Source organism: Strix aluco, chromosome 28 (genome assembly GCF_031877795.1).
Source record: "Strix aluco isolate bStrAlu1 chromosome 28, bStrAlu1.hap1, whole genome shotgun sequence".
Taxonomy (NCBI): Eukaryota; Metazoa; Chordata; class Aves; order Strigiformes; family Strigidae; genus Strix; species Strix aluco.
This window is the reverse complement of record NC_133958.1, coordinates 2,497,331-2,524,575: the sequence shown is the minus strand read 5'-3', so window position 1 is coordinate 2,524,575 and position 27,245 is coordinate 2,497,331. Positions and strand designations below refer to the sequence as shown.

The following is a 27,245-nucleotide window of genomic DNA, read 5'->3' as shown; positions in this document are numbered from 1 at the left end:
CAGGGAAGGCACAGAGCTACTCAGTGAGCTGGGGGACAACTGGGGGTCAAAGCGCAGGCGGTCCCCGCCCCAGACCCAAGAGTGCAGAGATGGGTCTCGATATTTATTCAGCTGCTGCAGTCACACGTCTGCATGCAGCTCCTGTTACAAAAACACTGTACAAAGCATCAACGCCTTAAAAAAAAAAAAAAAACAACAGGAAAATACACAGAAGCCACACAAAGGGAGGTGACACAAGCGCTACCGCGGCTGGGGTTCGGTGGCTGAACTACAGGGGGATCCTCGCCGGGACCGTCGCGGCCCCGCGTTAGTCGGAGTCGCTGTCGCTTTCCGCCTCCTTCACGTCGACGCTGAACTTGTACTCCTGGTCGCAGCCCATGTAGGCGTCGCTCATGAAATACAACGTGTAGTTGTGAGTCCCCGTAGCCGGGGCCACGAAATCCAGTTTCACCTACGTGGAGAGAAGAGTCAGCGTTGGGGTGACGGCGGGGACCGGGCACTGAAGGGCTAAGGATTGGGCAACAGGCCCAAGCCAGAGCTGACCTCTGGATGAATCCTGTATATTTTATAAGTGATAACCATCGTGCTAGCAGGTGTTGTGCTGGGTTATAACAAACCACCTACGCTGATGGAAAAAGTGCTGAAGTGTTGAAGCCTGAACAACAGGCCCCGAGCCGAAGCTGCTAACTCAGTATGTAATCATTAATGAAGTACGTATCCCAGAATCATCTGGGTTGGAAAAGCCCTTGAAGCTCCTCCAGCCCCACCATGAACCTCACCCTGACCGTTCCCAACTCCACCAGATCCCTCAGCGCTGGCTCAACCCGACTCTTCAACCCCTCCAGGGATGGGGACTCCCCCCCTGCCCTGGGCAGCCCATTCCAACGCCCAACAGCCCCTTCTGCAAAGAAATCCTTCCTAAGAGCCAGTCTGACCCTGCCCTGGCACAGCTTGAGGCCATTCCCTCTTGGCCTGGCGCTGGTTCCTTGGCTCAAGAGACTCCTCCCCCCTCTCTGCACCCTCCTTTCAGGGAGTTGCAGAGGGCCATGAGGTCTCCCCTCAGCCTCCTCTTCTCCACACTAAACCCCCCCAGTTCCCTCAGCCGCTCCCCATCAGACCTGTGCTCCAGACCCTGCACCAGCTCCGTTACCCTTTGAATGTATGCTCATTAATGAAAGATGTAGCTTAGACATCATAAAGCATGTCCATCCTGAATATATCTTCTTCCTTCCTTGTGTAGGAGCAAGTTAACAAGGCCATGGAACCAGTCATCCAGCCTTGGGACCAGACGTGTGGCCTTGTTCTGAAAAGAACATGCTCAAAATTGGATAAACAGGGAAACTCCCCTGGCGTCCTCCTTGAGCCCTGGCCAGGCTCTGGGGGAATCTAATGTGAGACTGAAACCAGACATTTCCACCCAAAACAAAGGTGCCGGTTATTCTGGGTGGCTGATTTTTGGTCCCTAAGGCCGGACCCGCTCACAGCGCCTTCGGGTGCCTCAGCTACGGGTGGACGCCCCGCGTAGGATTTCCCGCTCGCCGGGACAGGCTCAACAAACCCTCGCTGCACCCGGGGCTGCCCAGCGCCTGCGGGGCTGGATGGTGGGAACGGGTGCGAGCGGGGATGGATCTGCCTTAATTCCCTCTCTCCCAGTGGTGATTTGATGCAGCCCCTGTATTTCCCTATTTAAGTGCGTGATTCCACCTTTCCTTACTGCGTCTTTTCTGTATGACTGTTACATTATTCCGTTATCCCCAGTAAAACACACCTCCTCTTGTCACCCTGGTGTCCGAGTTTAATTAATATCCTTAATCAGCAAACCAGGCACCTGCCCAGCACACCCCAAACGTGGCCGTTTGGGTGCTGGCCACCCCCCTTGCCCAGTCCCCCTCACCTTGGCTTTCTGCTGCAGCGTCAGGCGCTTGATGGAGATGAGGCTGTTGGATTTGGAGTCGCCGATCACCACCCACCAACCCTCCTCGCGTTTCTGCCGGGGAGGTAAGAGTTAACAGGTTGGGGGCTGCAGGGGGACAATCCCCCCCCTACCCCAAATTTCTGGTTTAACAGAGGTTTAGCACCTACCTGTGGGAAAAGGGGAGCGATGACAGGCCCAGTGACCTCCTCCTCACGCTCCAGCTGCACCAGCACCACCACGGGTCCCCCGCTGCGCCCAGAGAACCGAGACCAAGAGTCAGGGCATGTGTGTGCGTGTCCCCCCCCTCAAGGGGACTGCGCTGCCCCTCCCTGCCTCACCTGCGGATACTCTCCTTCTCCACCACCTCGTAGGAGAGCTCGATGTTGGGGTACCGGTTACAGAAGCGAGCGACGTCGGCGATCTGGGCATCCGAGAGCTGCAGCAGAGCGTTTCGGTCCTCGTCCTCCATCTCCATGATGTCGAAGACGCTCTCCACCCCCTGCAAGGAAGATGTTTTCAGCCCCACGTTTCCCCAGGGCTCCTCGGTGGGTGAGGGTCCTTCCCCCCCAAGCTTTACCTTGTCCGTGCAGCGCTTGATGTGCTCAGAGGTGAAGTGAGGCAGCTGCTTGAGGTAGGAATCCTTGGACCACATGGCCTGGGTCACCATCTGCGCCAGCTCCATGGCGGCCAGCGCGGGGCTGAGCCAGCCGTTGCTGGACAGCACGTCCACGCAGGCCTGGATCAGCCGGATCGCCTGGACATGAGGGGACAGGGACGGGTCAGAAGGCAGCGACAGAGGCAGAGACACAGGCAAGGTGGGCAGGTTCCCACCCATCACACAGAATCCCAGAATCATCTCGGTTGGAAAAGCCCTTGAAGCTCCTCCAGCCCCACCATGAACCTCACCCTGACCGTTCCCAACTCCACCAGATCCCTCAGCGCTGGCTCAACCCGACTCTTCAACCCCTCCAGGGATGGGGACTCCCCCCCTGCCCTGGGCAGCCCATTCCAACGCCCAACAGCCCCTTCTGCAAAGAAATCCTTCCTAAGAGCCAGTCTGACCCTGCCCTGGCGCAGCTTGAGGCCATTCCCTCTTGGCCTGGCGCTGGTTCCTTGGCTCAAGAGACTCCTCCCCCCTCTCTGCACCCTCCTTTCAGGGAGTTGCAGAGGGCCATGAGGTCTCCCCTCAGCCTCCTCTTCTCCACACTAAACCCCCCCAGTTCCCTCAGCCGCTCCCCATCAGACCTGTGCTCCAGACCCTGCACCAGCTCCGTTGCCCTTCTCTGGACACGCTCGAGTCATTCAATGGCCTTTTTGGAGTGAGGGGCCCAAAACTGAACCCACTCATCGAGGGGCGGCCTCACCAGTGCCGAGCACAGGGGTCAGATCCCTTCCCTGTCCCTGCTGGCCACGCTAGTGCTGGTACAAGCCAGGATGCCATTGGCCTTCTTGGCCACCTGGGCACACTGCTGGCTCCTGTTCAGCCGGCTGTTCACCAAACCCCCCCAGTCCCTCTCTGGCTGGCAGCTCTCCAGTCAGTACCTTGCTGAGGATTTCCTCGGTGTCCGACTGCAGCTCGGCGCTCAGCTGCATGCGTGACAAGTGAGCCTGCAGCAGGAGGTTGGTCTTGACGTGGGGATCGTTGAATTTGGGGTTGGTCAGCTTGTGGGGAACTTTTTGGGCCAGCTATGGAGAGAAATGATAAACCCATCAGTGCTTTAGCCCTACAGAGCTGAAAATGTGGGCAGCTTCCTTCCCCTGACCCTGCAGGAATCCACATCTGGCCCCTCTGGCCCCAGATCTGACGTGCTGCCGCTCACCTGCCGCAGGAGATTGTCCTCGTGGTGCCTGATGGGGATGTTCTCGTACTCAGCAGCGTTGGAGATGATTTCAATCAGCCCTCGCACCTTGGTCTTGGCATTGAGGGACATGCTGAAGAGCTCTGTGGAAGCCAGAGAGGTAGAGGGGTCAGGGAAGAGCAGACAGCGTGAAACCCCCCGGCGCAGGAGGTGCCTTCAGGCAGACAACACGCAGCCTTGGGCTAAAGGACGGAGTTTTACGCATCCAACCACACACACGGCACCTTCTCCCCATCGCCCGCAGCACAGGGAGCGACGCAGAGGGGGGACAGAGAGCAGGAGCGCTCGTGTGCGGCCCCCGTCCCTCAGAGCCCTCACCGATGGTGGTGTAGTTGATGTAGTAGTAGGCAGCAATCATCCCCAGGTTCAGAGGAGCCACGTCCATCTCGTCCTCGATGCTGATGCACTTGGACTGCTCCAGGTCACTAAGGGTCTGTTCCACCAGCTCGGAGAGGTGATCCGAGAGATGCCTGTGGGACACACCTGCGGGTACGGCAGCATCGCGGCTCAGAAACTCCCCAGGACAGAGCAAAGCTGCTCTTGTGAACGCAGAGCCCACAGGGAGAGGGTCCCCCATATCCTCCAAGCCCATATCCACCAGCACAGACCCCTCTGCTCACCTTGCAGGTTGTAATAGTTTGGATTCTGCGTCATCCTGCGATACAGGAACGTCCAAGTGAGGTAGTCCACCGCATCCTGCTTGTTCTCGATGGTCTTGGTGACAATCTCAGCGTTGAAGTGATCGTGCATGCAGTGGTCCAAGTGTGACTCCACCGGCAGAGGCTCGTAGAGGAATTTCTTGAAGAAGTCCTACAGCAGGAGAGGAAGGAAGGGGTAAATAAACCTCAGCACCTCCAAAATCACAGAATCAGACTCACAGAATCACTCAGGCTGGAAAAGCCCCTCGGGATCATCGAGTCCAACCCTCAGCCCGACTCTACAAAGTTCTCCCCTACCCCACATCCCCCCACAGCTCATCCAAACAGCCCTTAAACACCCCCAGGGATGGGGACTCCACCCCCTCCCTGGGCAGCCTGGAGCACCTCCCTGGCAGCAGGGCTCTGAGTGAGGGTTAGACATCAGCCTGCCCAAAGCTGGGAGGAGAAATCCAGGCCCCAAGCAGGAGACAAGATGTTCGCAGACCAGAAATGGTACCCTGCTCCTCACCCACCTTCTTGGATCCCTGGCACATGATGACACAACGGCCCTCGTCGTCCTGCAGCGGGCGATTAGCGTGGCCCACCATCTGCAGCACGTCATAGATGGGGTAATCCACGTACCTGGGAGACGGAAGGAGAGTTAACGAAGCTCCACGGGAAGGTACCGCTGCTCTCCTGCAATTCCCAACCTCTGCCTGTGGAGAGGGGTGAAGCCCTTTGGGATGAAGGCATCTCCCTCGCGCTCAGCGCAGCACACTCACGCGTGGATCTTGCCGTTGTAATACTGTGTGTCCATGATGATCACCAGGTGAGCGGCGATGTTCATACCCCAGCAGAGGCTGCGGGAGGCGACCATCACCTGAACGGCACCTGAAAGGTGCATGGGGAGAGCAGTCAGCGGGCAGAGCACCTCGCTGGGGGGCAGAAATCATGGGGAGAAAGATCCGGGGGGTTCTGCGCTCAGGGAGACGTGTCTCAGCGTACAGGGAGGCTCAGGAATGACAGAATCATTCAGGTTGGAGAAGCACCTCGGGATCATCGAGTCCAACCCTCAGCCCAACTTACAAAGTTCTCCCCTACCCCACATCCCCCCACAGCTCATCCAAACGGCCCTTAAACACCCCCAGGGGTGGGGACTCCACCCCCTCCCTGGGCAGCCTATTCCACTCTCTGACCACTCTGGTGGGGAAACATTTTTCCCTCCTGTCCAGTCTGAACCTCCCCTGTTGCAGTTTAAAGCCGTTCCCTCTCGTTCTGTCACTAATTCCCTGGGAGCAGAGACCAGCACCAACCTCTCCACAACGTCCTTTCAGGGAGCTGCAGAGAGTGATGAGGTCTCCCCTCACCTTCTCCTCCTCACACTGAACAGTCCCAGCTCCTTCAGTCGCTCCTCACAGGATTTATTCTCCAGGCCCTTCCCCAGCCTCGTTGCCCTCCTCTGCCCTCGCTCCAGCCCCTCGAGATCTCTCTCGGATTGAGGTGCCCAAAACTGGACACAACACTCCAGGTGTGGCCTCACCAGTGCAGAGCACAGGGGGACTGTCACCTCCCTGCTTCTGCTGGTCACACTATTTCTAATCCAAGCCAGGAGGAAAGGGTGAAGTTTAAGGACGCGGCGGTTTTGGACCCGGGGGGCAGAGAAGTGACACGAGGCTTGGGCGTGTTGTTATCTCTGAAGACTGTGGGCATTGCCAAGTGCTTAAACCAAAGGGTTTATGGGTAGAAGCAGTGTGTCCCCATCCCACCCTGCTCACCGGAGCTGAAAAGCTGCTCCACCACGCGCCGTTCCATGGCGGTCAGCCCCTCGTGCAGGTAGCCCACCCCGTTCACCAGCGTCTCCTTGAGAGTGTTGTCATTCAGCTTGTCCAGGTATGGTACCAGATCCTTCTCTGCGCAGTGCAGGAACCTGCCGGAGAGGGGGAGTAAAGACACCGCTGCCAGGCCCAGCAAGCCTGTCCCTGATGTCACAGCAGATTAGTGACATTTAACAAGACCATTTCCCATCACTAGTTGTCCCTCAGCCCAGCAGAACCGCCCAAAAAGCTGCTCCTGCCTCAGTCAGAGGAAGGACAGAGGCCACGGCACCGTTACCTTTGCCTCTGGACATCCGAAGCGCACGTGGTGAGGATGTTGATGGCCGTGAGCCGCGTCTGCTTGCGGGACGGGACAAAGACGATGACCGGCTTTTTGGGTGAGTGCTTCATGATGGCATGGTAGACGGGCTTGGCCATGGAGAGCAGGCGAGTCTGCGTGTGGCTGATGTTGAAGCCCTGCAGAGGAAGAGGAGCAGGCAGTGACGGCCATCTGGAAAGTGGGCAGAAGGGGAAGGAGATGAGGAGTCCTAAACCCTACCTGGATGTGCAGCTCCAGCGGCACGGGGCGGACGTTGGGGTGGAAGTTGAAGGTGGAGGTGGCACTGCAGCCCAGCCAGTGAGCCACGTCCTTGGCGTTGGACAGGGATGAGCTCAGGGCCACGATGCGGATGGGGCGCTCGATTTGGGAGGAGATGTAGCGCATGCGGGAGCAGATGACCTCCAGCACCGGCTGCGGGAGGGAGAGGAGGGGTTGGAGCAGGAAGGCCAAGCTCTGCGCACTGCGGCCACGTCTCCTGGCTGAGCTCTGGCTACTTCAGGCCAAACACTCCCAACCCACGGGGGATGCCACCCCTGAACTTCCCAACGGATACAGCCCTTTTATCCCAGCCCATCCTGCAGCCTGGGGAAACAGAATCCCAGAATCATCTGGGTTGGAAAAGCCCTTGAAGCTCCTCCAGCCCCACCATGAACCTCACCCTGACCGTTCCCAACTCCACCAGATCCCTCAGCGCTGGCTCAACCCGACTCTTCAACCCCTCCAGGGATGGGGACTCCCCCCCTGCCCTGGGCAGCCCATTCCAACGCCCAACAGCCCCTTCTGCAAAGAAATTCTTCCTAAGAGCCAGTCTGACCCTGCCCTGGCGCAGCTTGAGGCCATTCCCTCTTGGCCTGGCGCTGGTTCCTTGGCTCAAGAGACTCATCCCCCCTCTCTGCACCCTCCTGTCAGGAAAAGCTGACCTCAAACCAGATATTACAAACGAGCAACCATCCACCCCACAGCAGCTCTGCTACCAGGACCAACACGATGATGAGCGTCCCTCGAACGAGTAGCACCCTCCTCCCCTCCCAGACGCACCCCATTTTCGCCCCCAATGAGATGCACTTCATCCACGATGAACAGGTTGACGTTCTGGACATTCTTGCGCTGCTTCCAGCGTCGCGAGAGGATGTCCCATTTCTCGGGGGTGCTGATGATGATGTTGCCTTTGCCCAGTAACTTCAGGTCGGTGCTGGTCTCCCCCGTCAGCAAAACGACCTTCTTATTGAGACGCTCCTGGAACTTTTCGTACCAGTCCAAGAAGACCTGCCAAAAATATAAGGGGTGCTGATGTTAACTTCAAATTAGACCAAATCCTACCAAATCTCTGGAGACACACACGTGCGCACACCGACAGGTCGGCAGCGGGGTGGTGACTCTTTGCTCCATCGCAGAGACCACAATTAAAAGATTCTGGAGTCATCCTGAGGGATGTGATAGTAAAGAAGGGATGAGGAAAGTGAAACAGGGGATGAGGAAGAAAATCTGAGGCTCCAGTTCTCCGCAGGATGCCGGGCTTACCTGCTCTGCCAGGGCCTCCATGGGAGTGATGTACACGCAGCGACCCTCCGAGTTCTGCAGCAACATCCTCAGGATGGCAAATTCAGCACAAATGGTCTTTCCGCTTCCCGTGGGGGCACCCACAAACACGTTGTCGTCACTGTTATAAACAGTGTTAAACACTGGGGACAGACAGACAACACGGAAGAGAGCAGTTTAGCAAAATCTCCATGGATTTCTATCAAAGTTCTAGAAACAGGCAGGGAAAACACCGCCCGGACCCAGCCCACACAAGGAGGGGCTACAGAAAAGGCTGTTTTAGCCCAGGATCCACTGAGCAAAACAGGCTCTAGTCTGTTGTAACAGCTCCTAAGTGTGAATTCCCAACTCTGGCTAAGCCCAGGCGGAGAAACACGGACAGGGCAGCTTTGGTTTGCTCGCAGCTCCATCCCCACAAGCAGCACGGACGGGGAAGTTTGGGGCCAGCGGGCTCCGTGAAGCTGAGCCGCGGTGTGAGCGCAGCCACGGCTTCCAGGAGCAAACCTGCTGCTGTCAGACACCCCAGGCCTTGAGGAATATATCAAAGATACTCTGGCCCACAGAGAAAGATTTCAAGCCATCAAACCCCTAAGGCTCCAGGAGGTAGAGGGGATATAAATTTGCTACAAAAAGTTCCAAAAAATCAAGGCTAGAGGACTGTGAATACCAAAAAGGCCAGGGCTCGCCGAGAGGCGGATTTTGGAGGAGGGGAGCAGAGGCAAAACCCACCCTGGGTCTGGATAGGGTTGAAGAAAGGGAACTTGTCCTGGTAGAGGCTCTCGAAGGCGCTGTTCCGCAGAGCCGACACGGGCAGCGGCTGCAGATCCAGCAGCTCGGTCGGAGGAGGGTACTTCTCAGGGAGGATCAGGTGGCGGAAGGAAACGGGCAGCTGGGTCTCACAGGCTGTCAGACACATGAAAAAAACATCTTCATCTCCGAAAACACTCCAACAGTTTCATCTCTGAGCTCCCTCTGCCAAGGGGATCCCCAGCCCTGCTGTCACTTGGATGTCAGAAGTCTTTTCCCCCCCAGCACAGCACTAGGAGAGGGGCTGAACTACCCCCTCAGACCCCAGGGAACCGCTGCTGTATAACCAGAGACTTACAGAGCCAGCGGTCGGAGACCACCCGGATGAAGTACTGCGGGGGCAGCGGCTCAAACACGGGCACGAAGAAGGTGACGAGGTGCTCGTCCTGCGCGTACTTGGCTTTCAGCAGGAAGTACTCGTGGTGCAGGATCACTTCGCTGTCCACATCTTCCACCAGGATCCAGAAAGCTTCGGATGAACCGTGTACCTGAGCAAGGGCAGCTGTTACCTTTGTATCAAGAGTCCAGATTTCCCCCTTCCAGATCTCCAGGAGCTGAACACCAGCCCTCCCCCTGCAATTCTGCCCTAGCAGGGTATTTAGCCTGGTGATCTTTAGCTGCACAGCTCACCTTTTCATCCCACTGGAAGTCGGGGGCAATGGTGAGCTCTACTTTCAGGGTGGAGCGGGTAATAGGCTGCAAGTGGACCGAAAGCTCGAGTTTTGGAAACAGATGAACGTATTTGTGGATTGTCTTCCCCATCTTGGGCATTCGGATCAGTTCACCTGCAACAGAAAGGTGCTGCTGTGAGGACAGAGGGACCACAAGGTGACCAACAGATCCCAAACTGAACAGTATTTATTATCCAAGCAGCTGGAAGGTGCCAGGGAAAAGCCTCTGCGTTCCTCAGGCTGTACCATGACCCTCACCAGCTCTGCTCCTTCAGTCAGAGAGGAACAAGCTCCCTTATTTCTGGGTTAAAACACGGCAGAGGAAAACAGGCAGACACCCCTCCCTGCCGCATCTGCCCGTCTCCGTACCTATTTCGTTGTGGTTCAAGTCATAGAGCCGTTCAAAGGGGAAATTCTTCTTCTCGATTTTCTTCACCACTTCTTCAGGCAGTTTCTTGAACTGGCGCAAAGGGCACATGGACTGCCACCTGCGAGGACACCACGGGGTGAGACAAGCAAAAAAACAAGAGACGAAGCCTTCAAGGACCTTCCCCACGCTGCCAAACACCAGCCCTTGGCCAGAAACACACAGCAGCTCCTTTACACCCCGACGGGCACAAGCACTCTCCTGCTACGCTGAAGAGCCTCACCCAGCCCGCAATCAGAAAATACCTCCGAGATCTCACTTACATCCGTTTGTCAATCATCTTGCAGAGGTTAAGGGTCTTGTCGGTGAGCTGGGCCCAGCCACGGTTCAGGACGATCTCGAAGATGGCTCGCATCAGCCGCCCAGCAGACTGGGGGAGCAGAGAGCAGCTCTCAGAGCTTGTCTGCCATCATCACATTTAACATTTCCTTCCTTTCTACCCATTTTCCGGCCCAGCCACGTGGTAACAGACTGGTTTGGGTTGGAAGGGACCTTTTAAAGATCATCCAGTCCCACCCCCCTGCCATGGGCAGGGACACCTTCCACTAGCCCAGGTTGCCCAAAGCCCCATCCAGCCTGGCCTTGAACCCTTCCAGGGAGGAGGCAGCCACAGCTTCTCTGGGCAACCTGTGCCTCACCACACTCATCATAAAAAAATTCTTCATTATATCCAACCTAAATCTACCCTCTTTCATTTTAAAACCGTTACCCCTTGTCCTGTCACTACAGACCCTGGTAAAATGTCTTTCCCCATCCTTCTTATAAGCTCCCTTTAAGTACTGAATTATATTTAAAAGTCCTTCACCCCAAACACCTATGGGTGGAGCAACTACTTGATTCCCAGCCCTGGGAACTTGGCCTTCGTGGTAGAAGACCACAGCTGCACTGTAGTCCTCTAGTGCTGGATTATTTTGATTACAAACAGGGGATTCCAATGAAGATCTCATTCCCATCCTCACAGCGGTTAAACCTTCTCACCACACACAGCTCTGGTTATTTTTAAAGCCATTTATAACCACAAACTAAATTTCTTTTAGTAGTGAATTCTACTTAAAGGTCCCTCATCCTAAACACCTACAGGTGGAGCAACTACTTAATTCCCAGCCCTGGGAACTTGGCCTTCGTGGTAGAAGCTACACTGTGGTCCTCTAGCGCTGAATTATTCTGATTACTAACAGGAGACTCCGATGAAGATCTCATTCCCATCCTCACAGGGGTTAGACCTTCTCACCACGCTCAGCTCTAGTTATTTTCAAAGTAATTTATAACCACAAACTAAATTTCCAAGGTGTAAGTAGTTGTGTGAGACTGAGACGTGGCTGGACTGGACACACCGAAGTGGAAACAGAGGCCCCAGCCACGTTTCCTCACTCACCTGGGTAACGTAGACCATGTCTGCCATGAGAGCAAATCCTTCCAGCTTCAGCTGGGAGATGAAGGCCTGGAGGAGCACATTGATCTGGGGAAGCAGAACAAAGAGGCTCTCAGCACCCTCCACACGAGCGCCCGATCCCTGTGGGCTCTGACGCGGGGCAGGACAGAAGCGATCAACGGGGACTGACTTCCCACGCTCAGAGACAAGCAACACCTGCAGCTCTTTGAGCATCTCTGACCCTGTCCAGGATGTCCCACAGAGGGAAGAGAATAGAAATGCCCCCCCCCCGCCAAGTGGCATTTTCCCCCAAGGATCACTGCTCTCCTCAAGACGGGCAGAGGAGTCCCCTTGAAGGCGCAGGCAGGGCTCACCTTGGCACTGGGCTCCTCTATGCTCTCCTTCACCGGGATGGGAACTCGCTCCAGCAACTTCTGAAGCTCGAGCTTCTCCTCCTGCAGAAAAGCAAGGCAGGAGGGATGAGAACAGTCCCTCACAGGGCAGGCTCTGCATCTTCCCCCACAGCATCACGACTGATGCCTCGGGGCTGTCTCCCTCGGGACGGGTGTCTGGCTCCGTACCTCCCTCACGGTGATGTTCCTGAACTCCGAGGAGAGCGAGAAAACCCGAAACAACTCGATTTCGCTCAGGGTGGGTTTGAGGAGCTGATTGTAAGTTTGCATCGTCTCGTTGGTGATGTAGTAGTGGCTGGCGATGCGGCCCAGCTCTGTCACCTGCCACAAGGACAAGAGCCAGCATGAAGCAGCAGAACAACCCCTGACTGTTCACGGCACAGACAGGAGATGCTGAACAGGAACTAGGCTGCAGCAGCGGGGACATCTCCAGACAAACTAAGCACAAACCCTCAGGCTACAAGTCACCCCGGAAAGCTGCTTTACCTGGCATGCAATTCCATACACCACAGCCTCCCCTTTCTCATCTCGCTGCCTCCAAAGCAATGAAAATGCAACGCGAACATGCATTTGCTTAGGAGGCAGCAGCAAACCCACAACAGTGACAGACTGAGGGTCAGGTTTTACACCAGCACTCTCCATGCTGGCAACCAGCTCCCTGGAATCGCAGACGTGCACAACAGCAGGTCTGAATGACGCAGCAGCGTGTCCTGGGATCCGTATTTAATCAGTAAGGTGCCTCTTGCATCCTTTCTCTCAGCCAGAGGATGCTTCCACCCAGCTCTGCTCCGTCATGGAGCCTTTCCCAGGTCCTGTCTCACCTGGAAGTTCCCCGTTTTCTTGTCGTACTTCACCAGGTTGTTCTTGTCCAACATGAGGGCTGCGGTGTGAACCAGATCCAGGCGGCGCTGGTCCAGCAGCGGATCCCCCTTCAGATCATCGTGGGATATCCCGTAGAGAGTGGGGGAGCGCAGCATTCGGATGTACAGGTAGGTGTAGCCCAGCCAATTCACTGCATCCTTGAGGAAACACCAACGTGGTGTAAGAGCTCGCCTCACAGCGAGCGAGGGCGAGGCTCTGCCTCGGAGCCCTGTGCTCCCAGCACTAGCGTAGGACACAGCAGGCTGAGCCCAGCTGAACCCTGCTGCATCAACATTAAACCAGAGCCTGGAAGGCCAGCAGTGCCGTACACAACTCTCCTCTGGTATCAGAAAAATATTAAGGAATTAAAAACCAAAAAAACCCCACTCGCTGTGTGCAGGCTTTTCCCCAGTGTCCTCCTCCGTCTGGAGAACTTGCTCTGCTCTGAATTACAGAAGCATCTACCCACTTGCCTGACACATCAGCCAGCATTACAGGCTGGTAGTTCTTGTGGCTGCACTTCCAGAGCTTTTAAAAATCTGCTCCCCAAGCACCAAAGTTCCTTTGCTCCCGTACAATGACAGCATTTTTCCCCAACCCTGATCATCCCTTGGCCCCTGCAATTCCCACCAGCTCTCTGGGGGAAACAAAGGGCACACACACACGTGGGGAAAGCAAAGATTCGCCCTCACCTTTGCGTTCTGGACGTTGCCGAGCACCGTCTCTGCATTCAGCATGTCCGGGAGCTTCGACACCATCTGACTTTCAATGGGGAGCTGCTGGTTGAGCAGGGACAGGTAATACTGCAGCTCGCCGTGGGATGTGATGAGGATCCCCTCTCCTTTGGTATCGTACTGAGGCCTCCCGGCACGCCCCAGCATCTAAGAAATAAGAAGGTGAGATCAGCAAAACCTAAAAGCTTTTAGCTTGGCAATTTCTCCTCGCTGCCGTGTCCTGGGGCTTTACTGCCAGATTGCTCAGTCTGCTGTTAGGTGTCTCCTGCCAGCTAGAAGTAGAAATATCTCAGATGTGTCTGGGCAAGATATTAGGAGAGGAATCATTTGTCCTCTTTTCCTACTGATCCGCTTCTCCTCTGCCCTCACCGCAGGGCTGTTCCCAGAACGCTGAGACAGTTTGACAGTAGACAACAGGGAGCAACTGCACTGAGAAAATATGAAAGCAGACCTCAAATGGGCCTCAGCGGGAAAGGAAAAATCCTGCCCCAGGTCTCGGCAGCATCTTTGTTAGCAGAACTTCACCTGCAGGATGTCCAGGGCACCCAGCTCGGTCCAGCGTCCCTTCTCAGGGCTGTACACCTGCGTCCCCTTGATGATGACAGTGTGAGCAGGGAGGTTCACTCCCCAGGCCAGCGTGGCTGTGGAGACCAACACCTGCAGGAGAAAAACCAGTGATTAAAGCCAGGTAGAAGCCTCTTCCTAGGGAAAAGAAGGATCTAAAATGCTGGTCTTGACATTAAAGACACGCACAAAAGGGACAAAGCCCGAGAACTGTGACTGTCGATTATTCAAGCGTGTGCAGAGAAGGGCAACGGAGCTGGTGCAGGGTCTGAAGCACAGGTCTGATGGGGAGCGGCTGAGGGAACTGGGGGGGTTTAGTCTGGAGAAGAGGAGGCTGAGGGGAGACCTCATGGCCCTCTCCAACTCCCTGAAAGGAGGGTGCAGAGAGGGGGGATGAGTCTCTTGAGCCAAGGACCCAGCGCCAGGCCAAGAGGGAATGGCCTCAAGCTGCGCCAGGGCAGGGTCAGACTGGCTCTTAGGAAGGATTTCTTTGCAGAAGGGGCTGTTGGGCGTTGGAATGGGCTGCCCAGGGCAGGGGGGGAGTCCCCATCCCTGGAGGGGTTGAAGAGTCGGGTTGAGCCAGCGCTGAGGGATCTGGTGGAGTTGGGAACGGTCAGGGTGAGGTTCATGGTGGGGCTGGAGGAGCTTCAAGGGCTTTTCCAACCCAGGTGATTCTGGGATTCTGTCTCGACAGCTCAGCAGATGAACAGCAAGATCTTTGCCCAAATTTCCCAGCTCACTGCATGAAAATCCTTTGCCTTCCATTTATAACACAGCCACGAAATTGCTTGGATGAGCTTTGGCCAAAGTGGCAGCCTGCTCTGGGACAGACCTCTAGCTTTAAACACTCAGCTAGGCCTAGGGGAGAAGTTCTTGCCCTCTCCGCTCCCGGCCAATTTTAGTTTCTAATCTTTACATAAAAATCAAGACTGCCTTCTCCAGGCACCAGCTTCAGCGCAGCGGCATGGCAGCTGGCGACGCCTGATCCTCTTGATTTTGCCCACAGGGCTGTTGGAAAACCTGGCTCAAGCGTTTCTTGTGAGGTGCCTACCCCGAACAAACGTGCAGCTCCTCCTGGGAAGGGGGGCTCACCTGAATGTGCTTGTCAGCAAACAGATCCTCCACCAGTGTCCGGTCCACTCGCGTCATCCCGGCGTGGTGGATGGCGAAGCCGTAAGGAAGGAGGTCCTTCAGCTCCAGGTTCTGCAGCAGAAACACAACCAGCTTTAGCTTTTTGAGTTAACACCAGGGAGAAAATAAACATATCCTAGAGGAAAGGCTGTGAAACTGCACCAAACTGGCAGCATCTTTGTAGCTGCCCTCCTGCTATCACTGGGTCAGAACAGCCCTGGTTGGGCAGTTACCTTGCACTGCTCAGCTTCAGTCCTCAGCACCTCGGTGGAGGCCGAGCCCTCCCGCAGGAAGAGGCCCAGGGTATCTTTCTCCAGGCACATGTCCCTGATGGCCCGGGCAGTCTTCCCGGTCTCCTTCCTGGAGTGAACGAACACCAGCACCTGTTAAACAAGCAGACGGTACCATCGCTGAGAGGGGAATCGCTGCTGCTGCAGCTGGAAAAGATGCTTGAGCCAACCCACTCCTGGTGTTCAGGGTGGGAATTGATCTAGAATTAGTCCAGACGCCCTGCGAACCACGCACACAGCTCCTGATTTAATAGGGCAGCATCACAAAAACGCCCTCATCCTAAAAGGAGCAGTCGTACGTTCATCAGACAGCTGGCACAGAGAGGAAACCTCTGTTCCTTCCTCCCTCAGCTGCCACCGACCAGCCAAACCTCCCTCTTCTCCACTGCAGTGACAGCAACTCGAAAGAGTCTCACCAGGAACAGACAAGAGCCAGGATTAAGTGGGCCAGGAACAATAAAGTATCAAACCTGGTTCTTTCCAGCATGCTCCATAATCTTCTCATAAACGATCTCATTCATTATCTGGAAGCGTTTGATCGCTTTCTTCTCGGTAATGCCCACATAGGTCTGCTCTAGGGGCACCGGTCGGAAGCTGTAAGGAAAAAAAATAAGTCCATAAAAGAGCAGAAGAATGGAGAAACCCTGCTACAAAGGTTCTGTCCAAAGGCATCCTGTATTCCGTGCTACCGAGTTCAATACAATTCCTTTGTGCCTCCATTTACTCAGAGTTTTGAGGGCTGCAGTTCTGCCTGGTGAGATTAAACAGTTACATGTATTCCTATTTCCTAGAATCCATTTGCTACGCACGCACTCAGGGAGTAAAAACGGTGTTTCAGGAACCACCATAATCCTATTTCAGGCTTCCTTCAAAGACCTTACGCAGCACACAGGTACAGCAGAGTTTATCTGCCTTCTCTAAAGCATCTTCTCGCAAGTATGACAACGCAGAAACCTTGGCACACATTTTGAGGCTGTATTTAGCTGCTCTAGTCCTGAACGTGCATTTACCGGCACATCTAAGAGCAAATAAATGCATGTTGAGAGTAGGCTGAAGGCCCGGTGAGACCCTGGCACCATCTGACAGATACACACTCAACTGCCTCCACAGGAGACAGGTCTTTCCCAGCTCCCAACAGCCACCCACCAGCTGATCGTAAAGATCTCTCCCGGCTTCCCAGGGTACCTGTTATCAAAATAGAACAAGCCTTTGGCCGGGTCCACTCTCAGGAATGTAGCCACGTCCTCGTAGTTGGGGAGGGTGGCACTCAAGCCAACGAGCCTCACGTCCTCCTGAGTCATCTCGATGTTGCGGATGGCTCTGGCTACCAGAGACTCCAGGACGGGTCCTCGGTCATCATGCAGTAGGTGTATCTCATCCTAAAGAGAGGGAACAGGAACAGTTATCCCCGCTCCAAACCGGCGATATTGACCCATTTTTTGGTTTAGTTTCTTAGCAGACCCGCTTGCGGGGCCTGAAGCGCACTCATCCCACAGCTCAAAGCCCGAGTCTCTCCACAACCAAGCACCAGGGACGTCTTCAAGCGTTAACGCACGTTCAGAAACCGCGACGCCGACAGACCCAGCGCCCGTCGTCGTCCCCCTCCTCCGTGCCAGGCACCGGCGCTGCTCACCAGGATGACCAGCCGCACCAGCTGGGTGTAGGTGCGTTCTCCTCCCTTGCGGGTGATGATGTCCCACTTCTCCGGGGTGCAGACGATGATCTGGGTAGCGCTGATTTCCTCCTTGCAGAGCTGGTGATCCCCCGTCAGCTCAGCCACGTTGATGCCGTAAGTCGCCAGACGCTGCGAGGAAGCCCACAGGGGGTTACGCTGGGTAAATGCACGTTCCCCGGGGCAGCGTCGGAGCAGCGCAGCCCCGAAACGCTCACAGACAGCTTCGTGCTCATCCCAGTATAGAACTGGGAGAAACACGTGGGTTTCACAGCCCACACTGACATCCAAAGCCCGTACCGGAGCCCGGTGAATGGCAGCTACGTGAGCAGAGATTAAAGGCACAACCCAAACTCATCCTCTTGTGACAAGCTTCTGTCACAGCTTATATCCTTCTATAAACATAAGGAAGCCACCACAATTCCTTCTGGAAGAGAAGGATCTGGGGGTTCTAACTGACAAGCAGCTGACCATGAGCCAGCAGTGTGCCCAGGGGGCCAAGAAAGCCAACGGCATCCTGGCTTGTATCAGCACTAGTGTGACCAGCAGAAGCAGGGAGGTGACAGTCCCCCTGTGCTCTGCACTGGTGAGGTCACACCTGGAGTGTTGTGTCCAGTTTTGGGCACCTCAATCCGAGAGAGATCTCGAGGGGCTGGAGCGAGGGCAGAGGAGGGCAACAAGGCTGGGGAAGGGCCTGGAGAATAAATCCTGTGAGGAGCGACTGAAGGAGCTGGGGCTGTTCAGTGTGAGGAGGAGAAGGGGAGGGGAGACCTCATCACTCTCTGCAGCTCCCTGAAAGGACGTTGTGGAGAGGTTGGTGCTGGTCTCTGCTCCCAGGGAATTAGTGACAGAACGAGAGGGAACGGCTTTAAACTGCAACAGGGGAGGGTCAGACTGGACAGGAGGGAAAAATGTTTCCCCGCCAGAGTGGTCAGAGAGTGGAATAGGCTGCCCAGGGAGGGGGTGGAGTCCCCACCCCTGGGGGTGTTTAAGGGCCATTTGGATGAGCTGTGGGGGGATGTGGGGTAGGGGAGAACTGTGTAGAGTCGGGCTGAGGGTTGGACTCGATGATCCCGAGGGTCTTCTCCAACCTGAATGATTCTGGGATTCTGTGTGATAAAGTTCATCTTCCCCAACCTACAGTTCAAGCAGGGGCAGGACCAAACCTCTCCTCACCTTCCCGAAGCTGCCCACCATCTCCTGCACCAAGGACCTCATGGGGGCGATGTAGATAATCTTGAAATCGTCCACATTGATGGTTCCATCGATATTAATGTGTTTCCCTATTTCTCGTAACATGCACATGAGGGCCACGTTCGTCTTCCCAGCACCCTAGAAAGGCAAGAAGAACCAGCCCCATCAAACTTGTGTCCTCTCCAGAGTGAAGGTTTGCCCACAGTGACCAGCCTTTCTGGATTCCCCACCACAGAGCACCCAAACAGCAGGATCCTTACCGTGGGCGCACACAGCAGCAAGTTCTCATCCGACTCCAGTGCAGCGCGGTAGAGTTTGCTCTGAATACGATTCAGTGTTTTAAACCCCTCAAATCCAGCCTGGGCGTATTTGGGCAACTTTTCCACAGAAACCAATTGCTGGAAAGGGAAAATATCAAGCTCAGTGAGTTTGCTGGAGCACCTCGCAGGCTGCAGGGCATATGTGAGACCTCAGAGACACCCTGGGGAGTAGCAGGGTCACATTGTCTCCAGATGGCCAGGAGAGAGGCCCTGCACCCACAGATCGTGGAGCAGGTTAGGAAGAGATCAAACGAGGCTCGTTAGCTGGCTCAGGCACTGCAGCAAGTACAAGTTATAGCTGGCTACGCCATCAGAAAAGCAAATCCCAACCATGTTCTCATGATGGGACAGATCAGACCACATTTCCGCTGCCAGCACTGATCAAAAGATGGAATTTATCACAAGGCATGCCATGAATCAGCCAGATCTCCAGCCCACACTGCGCATCGCAGCAAGGAGGGAGCAAAAGCAGAGCCAAGGGCTCAGCGAAGCAGCTAAACAGGGCACGGGAGCCCCGAGACAGAAAGCACCAGCACAGGATACACACTCCAGAAGTGAGAAACTAGAAATCAGGAACTCTCTTCAGACATGTGAAATCTCTTAGCTTAAAATAGCAGTTCTTCAAGATATCTGAGAGGGCGTCACAGCCACATCAAAGCCTGCTGAGTCCCAGGAAGTATCTGTCACGATATTAGCAACAACTCATCGAGTCATAGAACGGTTTGAGTTGGAAGGGACACTTAAAGGTCACCTAGTCCAACCCCCCTGCCATAAGCAGGGATGTCTTCAACTACATCAGGTTGCCCAAAGCCCCGTCCAACCTGGCCTTGAACCCTTCCAGGGAGGGGGCAGCCACAGCTTCTCTGGGCAACCTGTGCCAGGGCCTCCCCACCCTCACAGGGAAGAATTTCTTCCTTAGATCTCATCTAAATCTCCCCTCTGTCAGTTTAAACCCGTTACCCCTCATCCTATCCCTACCCCCCTGACCCAGAGTCCCTCCCCCCTTTCCTGTAGCCCCTTTAAGCCCTGGGAGGCCGCTCTAAGGTCTCCCGGAGCCTTCTCTTCTCCAGCTGAACCCCCCAACTCTCTCAGCCTGTCCTCACAGGGGGGTGCTCCAGCCCCCCGAGCATCTCCATGGCCTCCTCTGGCCCCACTCGAGCAGGTCCGTGTCCTTCTGCTGTTGGTGCCCCCAGAGCTGGACCCAGCACTGCAGGGGGGTCTGACGAGAGCGGAGCAGAGGGGGAGAATCCCCCCCTCGCCCTGCTGCCCACACTGCTCTGGGTGCAGCCCAGCACACGGGTGGCTTTCTGGGCTGCGAGCGCACGTTGCTGGCTCATGCCCAGCTTTTCATCCACCAGTACCCCCAAGCCCTTCTCCACAGGGTTGCTCCCAATCCTTTCACCCCCCAGCCTGTATCGATACTGGGGGCTGCCCTGACCCATGTGCAGGACCTTGCACTTGGCCTTGTTGAACCTCATGAGGTTCACACGGGCCCTTATCGAGCTTATCCAGGTCCCTCTGGATGGATCCCATCCCTCAGGCATGTCGGCTGCACCACACAGCTGGGTGTCATCTCCAAACTTGCTGAGGGTGCCTCGACCCCACTGTCTATGTCACTGGTGAAGATATTAAACAGTACTGGTCCCAGTTTGGACCCCTGAGGGACACCACTCCTCACTGATCTCCATCCAGACATCAAGCTGTTGACCACCACCCTCCGGATCCACCGAACAATCCATCCATCAAATCCATCTCTCTCTAAATCAGAGAGAAGGACGTTGTGGGGGACCGTGACAAAGGCCTTATAGATGTCCAGACAGATGACATCAGTCACTCAACACACCCAGCGCTAAATAAGGGAGAACAAAGCAGGTCACCCACCTCTTCGGAGCCAAAAGGCTTTGGCTTCAGGGCAGGCACATGCACCTCCTCGTAGCCCTTGCGCTGTCTGCGGAAGGAGCCGTCGGGGAGCTGGCATCGCTTGTTGGCCATGAAGTGACTACCTTGGGCAAACACCAGATCCTCCAAGTCCAGCACCTGCCGGGGAGCCAGTGCCTGGAAACAGCAACGGGAAAGGGGCGAGGATTAGAGAACAACCCTCTCTTGCCATTTTCACCCTGGCACTGAAGGAAAAGCAACACATCCAACTGGCAAGTGCCTCTGTAGCACATCAGGGGCTTATTCTTGTATCTTCCTGCCCATGCCACTTCACTCTTTCACAGAATCCCAGAATCATCTGGGTTGGAAAAGCCCTTGAAGCTCCTCCAGTCCCACCATGAACCTCACCCTGACTGTTCCCAACTCCACCAGATCCCTCAGCGCTGGCTCAACCCGACTCTTCAACCCCTCCAGGGATGGGGACTCCCCCCCTGCCCTGGGCAGCCCATTCCAACGCCCAACAGCCCCTTCTGCAAAGAAATCCTTCCTAAGAGCCAGTCTGACCCTGCCCTGGCGCAGCTTGAGGCCATTCCCTCTTGGCCTGCTGCTGGGTCCTTGGCTCAAGAGACTCATCCCCCCTCTCTGCACCCTCCTTTCAGGGAGTTGCAGAGGGCCAGGAGGTCTCCCCTCAGCCTCCTCTTCTCCAGACTAAACCCCCCCAGTTCCCTCAGCCGCTCCCCATCAGACCTGTGCTCCAGACCCTGCACCAGCTCCATTGCCCTTCTCTGGACACGCTCGAGTCATTCAATGGTTTTTTTGGAGTGAGGGGCCCAACTAAGTGCCTACTGAGGACGGTTGTCAGAAGGGCAAGGAACAGATGACTTCAAAGAGTTTTACCTCTCCTCCTTGGTCCAAATCCATGGTCTCCAAGTCAGTGTCCATCCGGGATTGGCGAACACGCTCCCGGCGAGAGCGTTCCTCCTGTGTGAAGAGATGAGAATTCAGCCCCGGTGAAGAGCTGCTGAGCCTCCTCCCTGAACTGCCAGACTCTCCTGTCACGCACGGCTGCGCACCCTGCGAGCCCGCGCAACCAGAGCGCCACGTGCCACCATTTCTTCCAATTATAAGCATTCAGGTAACCAGAGCCAATGATTTTTGGCAGTAGGAACCAGCGTCCCCAAGACCAGGACGTAAACTTGTCTTCCAGGAGAGCAGATGAAAGGAAACGGGGAGTGAAAACACACAACCCTGCAGTGCCCCAGCAAAAGCCCAGCCTGCTGTGTGCCAGCAGCGCTCCTCAAACACAGAGACACCAAAGTGACCCCTCACATCAACATAACCAGGGTTTTTTCTTCCAACAAAGCAGGAATATGGGATTAATCCCCCTCAAAATAACCCCCAAATCAGTCATGGAACTGCTATCATCCAAAGGCCAAGCAGAACTGATGCTGCATGCCAATAAACCTGCTGAGTGTCACATGCCAACCCCAGGTAATTAGGAGCTGATCAGAGGTGACCAGGGTGTTTTATTGCAGTGAGTCGCACATCGAGGAGGCCCAGAGGTGAAACAGTGCCAGCACAAGACAGTTAACACCAGCCTAAAAACGTGAAACCTGCAGATATTGACATTTCCCTGAAAAAGCAGACATCTGAGTGACTCAAAACTAAGAAGTGGTAAATATATCGCCCTCTCAGCTGAGTCTTAACCATCACCTAAGCAACGTTTCCTATGGTTTCAAGATCCCAGCTGAGTCAGCAGGCTCCTCTCTCACGAACAGCAAACAAAACACAGCCCAACGATGACCGCAGACAGCGGCAAGGATCCCACGATTCCTCCTTCATCCTGCCCGAGGTTCCCTCTAGCCTTACCCGGATGAGATCCTCCTTCTCTGTCTCGTGCAGCTGATACAAGAACTTCGACAGCTCAGGATCCGCTTCCATCTTCCCCATTATTCTTTCTTTTTCAGCTTCACTTTGTGCACTGGCCAGCAAAGTGCAGTACAGGACTGACGAAAGAAAATTAAGGGATGGCAGGTGGGGTTAAGGGTTGAACCAAAAGGGAGCAAATAACAAGGGCCCAAGCTTCACAAAGCAACACCGATGGCTGCTAAAAAGCCTCGGGTCGTGCTAGAATCACGTCAGAACAGCAGGGAAACAAGGTGGGACAGTTAAAGTGAACGCCACTCACTCATCATGCGGTGCTGCCGCAGGACTTTAATGAAGTCAAAGGTGTTAAAGCCCAGGAGCAGAACAAGCTGGTTCTCACATTCCCGGTCGTCGCTTGCAGTCTGGGAGGAAAAGAAACGAGGAACAACCGGTTACCTCTGTGCCCCACAGAACAAGAATCCCTGCTTCGCACAGAACTGAGCTCAAGTGGAGCTTAAGAGCAGCTACACACAAGACTAAGTGCCCAATCCTAAACCTCTCTGACTCCCCTTCTGCCCCACTGAGTCACGACGCCCAGCGCACACGAGCATCAGCACCAAAATTAGCAGGGAAACAGACCCAACTTACAATGATCTCCCAGTAAACGCTGACAAAAACCCAATCATCTTCACAGAATCTCAGAATCATCTCGGTTGGAAAGGACCTTGAAGATCATCCAGTCCAACCGTTAACCCAGCACTGACAGATCCCAACTCCACCAGATCCCTCAAGCGCTGCGTCAACCCACCTCTTGAACCCCTCCAGGGATGGGGACTCCACCACCTCCCTGGGCAGCCCACTCCAACGCCTGACTACCCATTCTGTGAAGAAATACTTCTTAATATCTAGTCTAAACCCCAACCTAGTCCAGTGCTTATCTAGATTGCTGGCAAACGCAGCACATCCCCAGCGGCATTTACTCTGACACAGGTAATGAGTTGTTGGGGCAAATTCACAGAATCCCAGAATCACTCAGGTTGGAGAAGCCCCTCGGGATCATCGAGTCCAACCCTCAGCCCGACTCTACAAAGTTCTCCCCTACCCCACATCCCCCCACAGCTCATCCAAACGGCCCTTAAACACCCCCAGGGGTGGGGACTCCACCCCCTCCCTGGGCAGCCTATTCCACTCTCTGACCACTCTGTCGGGGAAACATTTTTTCCTCATGTCCAGTCTGAACCTCCCCTGTTGCAGTTTAAGAATATTCCTGCCTTCCAGACAGAGAGGTATTCTGAGAGCACCACAATCCTGCAGATCAGGTGGTCACCAACCTTCAAGATCTCCAGCACTTCATCTGCCTTCTTCTGGGAAACAATGGCATCATCGTAGAAGCGGCTCAGCTGCCGCTGGAGCCAGAAGGCGTCGATGTCTCGAGGATGCAGATCCTTCTTCTTTGAACTCATCAGCTCCCCCGATGCCACAAGCTTAAGAAAACCCCACCAAAAACGTTATCTTCCTGCGAGAGGATAGCAGGCACGCGACCTTTGTGGTGTGGAGGGAAGGTCTGGGGCCTCTCTCTACCCTGGCAGAGGAGCGGAGAACCAGCAGATGCAACTGTGCAGCTGCCAGAGCTGTTAATTTCATTAACATTCATTTTGGTCTCTCTCAGACAACAGCTTTAAGGCTCCTCTCCACCCACAAACGACCTTAACTCCATCTGCAGACCAACAGGATCCCCGACCCTCCTCCAGAGCACCCCAAAAATCACATTTCACGTGTTCCTCGGTGACTCACATTGGCCGAGAGGGTGCAACGGACAACGGCTTCATCTCCCTCCATGTCATCATCAGACGCCTCGTCACGCACTTCGCCATAAATGTCCTCATCGCCTTCCTGCGGGAAGGAAAGTTCCAGTAAGCGGCTTTTGCAAACATCAAAGAGAAGCTTTTCCTCGACAGAAATTAATAATCTGGCAGCTCATTCCTGAGGGGAAACAGCCCGCCTTGTGCTTTTAACAGGAACATAATGCTGTCGTCCAGGTAAAGGGCCATGTGATAAGATTATTTCTACTCTCTACAGAGAGGTTTTGCCAGCAACTCCCCCAACAATCTTGTATTTGTCTCTCTTATCGTCCTCTCAGCCTCTTCCAAAAAAACAATTCCAGGGAGTGTTTCGATGAAACACTTCCAACCAGCGCATTTGAATTTCTCTCTTCCTCCCGATCTGTCAAGTCTCACCACGAGATCTAAATATCACCATCTGTTTTCCATCGTACTGACTCATGATAAGCCTTGGATTAGCAGGATAATCAACAAATCCTCCCCAAGCCAGGAAACAGCATCTAAAATAATCCAGCTTCTCCTTCCTGGCAGAGACACCCCAGCCCCAGCCAATGCCCATTTCCCAACATGGCCAAGTAAAATGCGACAAACATGGTCCCTGTGGAGCAGCGAGGGGACAGGGCAGGGACTCCGCTGCCAGGCTGCAGCCTCTCAGCTCATACCTCCTCATCAGACTCGAACTGCACGTTCACCCCATACGTCTCATCAATATTGTCATCTGCAAGAGAGAGCGGAGTTAATTCCTGGGAAAATCTGGGCACCACATGCAAGGTTCACAGATCCACACGCCCGCCCACACCTCTGCGCAGCCAAAAGATGTAAAGAACGTGGTTTGGGAGCTTGAAAACTGTCCAAACATTTTTCTGGCTTCTCTGTATGCAAACACACCCCGGAGTAAGGCTGGGTTTGGCACCACTAACCCAACTTTCTGCCAGTCCCTGAAGCCACAGCCCACGACAACACCCTCCCATACCCATGTTCTGGATTTCCTTGTCTCCACCGTAATCTGTGATCTTCTTCCCCAGGTTCACCAGCACGTGGTAGCGGGTATCATCGGTCTGTCCCAGCAGCAGATCGATCTCCTTCCTCCTCTCCTTATCGCGCAGTTTCTCGTTCTTCAGCACCGCCAGGACCTCGTCGGCAGCTCCGCAGAGGATGTCACGCGGCTGCGAAAGGAATAACGTGTCAGAAAGGTGAAAAAATTTGCTATGTGAAGGGTACGGGGTTGGTCCCTCCTATTTCTGCACCCTCACACAGGCACCAAAAGGCCACCCCTGCCACAAAGGCACCACCAAAAACCAGCACTGACAGAGCGAAGCCATCCCACAGGATTAAAGGGAACGACTAAAACAGCCAAGGGCCAGATCTCAGAGGCTTTGAATCCTCTGCCGGAGCAGGGACAACCCGTCCTGAGGCGTCCCCATCCTCACCTGGTCCCCAAGAGCCGCCTGAATGAAGCTCAGCAACACCTCGTAGGTCTCGCGGGTCTCCTTGGTTTTGGGTTTGTAGATGATGCCCACCATCTCGTCGATGCCCTCGGAGAGCAGGGTGTAACCCTTCATCTTGTTGATGTCGTGCCTGTCCTCGTCACGCTTCCTTCTCCTGGAAAAAGGGGGCAGGGAGGAGAGCGCCTGGGTCAGCCCCACGGCAGAGCCCTGCTCTGCTCCTTCACCTACAGCTTGTCTCTTTTATTTGAAAAATCAAAGAGGAAAAATAGATATTTTTTGATTTTTCACTTCAATTTTAGTTTCTTGACATGGGGCAAGCGACTCCCAGATTAAGAAAATAACAGCTCTGCATCCTCCAAGTTGGCAGTTTTTAGTCTGCAGCCCCGTGCTCACGCCACCAAAACATTTTCCACTACAAAATATTCCCAGCACTGCTGAATTCGACCCCGTTCGCAGCACTAAAACAAACCAAGGCCACGTTAGGCAAAGACAGGAATGAGAAATTAATTGTCCAGCGTATTTTTCACGCAAGCAGAGTTCTCAGTCAGGGTTCTGCACCCCCCCGGCTCTGAGCTCCCACTCACTTGGCTCGTCTCTCCTCCTGCATCTGGGGTTTGGTTCTCTGGGCCTTGTCCCCCATGCGGGTCCCCTCCAGTTTGCCCACCAAGGACAGGACTTCCCCCGTCGGCTCATCCCGCCGGGTCCGGTCGATCAGCGAGCGGTCGGCTTGGAGGACGAGGTTGGAGTTCTGGGAGAAGCAAGATCAAGGGGTGATGGGGGCTGGGGAGGAGCCCCCGCAGCCCTCGCTGTGGGGCAGCCCCAGCCAGGACCCACAAGTCTGCGAACCACCACACCCGCACGATTTCCTTTAATATATCGCTCTCCATGTGGGTCGAGGGACAAATAATTTGCATTTTAATTAACCGCGGTGTTATTTTAACCCACCCCACCTAGCGCGGGTTTAGACTTTAAGCTGGGCCTGAGCCACTCGGCACCACCTCGGGGCTTGTTTCAGCCGGGAGAACCGGCACACTCCTCGCCCCGGTGCTCCGTTAGCTCTCGGTGCCTGGAACGTCCCGCTTTAACGGGGAAAAGTCCGCGAATAAAACTCAAAAGAGGGTTTCAGTCCTCACAAACACCTCCCCGGGCCCGGTAAAGGGCCGCTACGCGGAGCTCTCCTCCGGCAGGCGGCTTTCGCGAGGAGAACCGGGGCCGCCGCGGGGCTGGGGGTGTGTTTAAGGCACCCCCTGGGTTAACGGCACCGGGGAGGGCCCGGTACAGGCCCGGCGAGGCGAGGGCGGCGCAGGGGCCTGCGAGGCCGCACTCACCGCCTTGTACTCGTACTGCAGGCTCCGCGCGGTCACGTCCGCCATGGCCCCGCCGCGCTGAAGGCCGCGCCGCCGCCGCCGCGCACCGGATCAGGCCGCGGAACGGAACTTCCGGGACAACCGGAAGCGGGTCCCGTCCCCGCCGCGCGCGCGTGACCCGGAAGCGCTTCCGGGGGGTGGTGGTGGTGGTGGTGGTGTCCGTCCTCGCTAGGCGGCCCGGAGTGCCCCTCCCAGCATGCCCCGCGGCCCCCCCTCGGACTACACCTCCCAGCATGCATCGCTGCGCCCGGTGAGGGGGCGGTGACGCTCCGCCGGGCTCCCAT

General features: G+C 55.3%; 1 protein-coding gene across 1 annotated transcript; it reads right to left on the bottom strand.

Annotated features, from left to right (window-relative positions):
- Positions 1 to 90: 90 nt before the first annotated feature.
- On the bottom strand, positions 91 to 27,114 carry SNRNP200 (small nuclear ribonucleoprotein U5 subunit 200). Its single transcript, XM_074808166.1, has 45 exons — positions 26,923 to 27,114; positions 26,179 to 26,342; positions 25,577 to 25,748; positions 25,120 to 25,312; positions 24,809 to 24,864; positions 24,100 to 24,198; positions 23,637 to 23,789; positions 22,628 to 22,727; positions 22,309 to 22,445; positions 21,337 to 21,420; positions 20,443 to 20,616; positions 18,502 to 18,639; positions 18,224 to 18,379; positions 17,009 to 17,179; positions 16,561 to 16,754; positions 15,846 to 15,969; positions 15,319 to 15,468; positions 15,047 to 15,157; positions 13,916 to 14,047; positions 13,349 to 13,537; positions 12,617 to 12,814; positions 11,964 to 12,116; positions 11,757 to 11,837; positions 11,386 to 11,469; positions 10,274 to 10,380; positions 9,953 to 10,071; positions 9,543 to 9,697; positions 9,211 to 9,400; positions 8,835 to 9,008; positions 8,088 to 8,248; positions 7,605 to 7,832; positions 6,786 to 6,977; positions 6,525 to 6,703; positions 6,188 to 6,339; positions 5,195 to 5,303; positions 4,946 to 5,054; positions 4,395 to 4,584; positions 4,093 to 4,257; positions 3,736 to 3,857; positions 3,458 to 3,601; positions 2,493 to 2,669; positions 2,254 to 2,414; positions 2,083 to 2,164; positions 1,895 to 1,987; positions 91 to 451 (listed from the first exon to the last, which is right to left on the bottom strand). The coding sequence occupies exons 1-45, from the start codon at positions 26,965 to 26,967 to the stop codon at positions 308 to 310; spliced, it is 6,411 nt and encodes a 2,136-aa protein (XP_074664267.1). The 5' UTR covers positions 26,968 to 27,114; the 3' UTR covers positions 91 to 307.
- Positions 27,115 to 27,245: the final 131 nt, after the last annotated feature.

Bases quoted from the DNA above. Each gene is read 5' to 3' on its own strand.
- SNRNP200 (XM_074808166.1), bottom strand. From the start codon at position 26,967: ATGGCGGACGTGACCGCGCGGAGCCTGCAGTACGAGTACAAGGCG. The intron at 22,446-22,627 runs GTGAGTGGCGTT...TTCTTTCGTCAG, and splicing joins GCGGCAGCACCGCATGATGA to TCCTGTACTGCACTTTGCTG. The intron at 6,704-6,785 runs GTAGGGTTTAGG...CTTCCTCTGCAG, and splicing joins CGCTGGAGCTGCACATCCAG to GGCTTCAACATCAGCCACAC.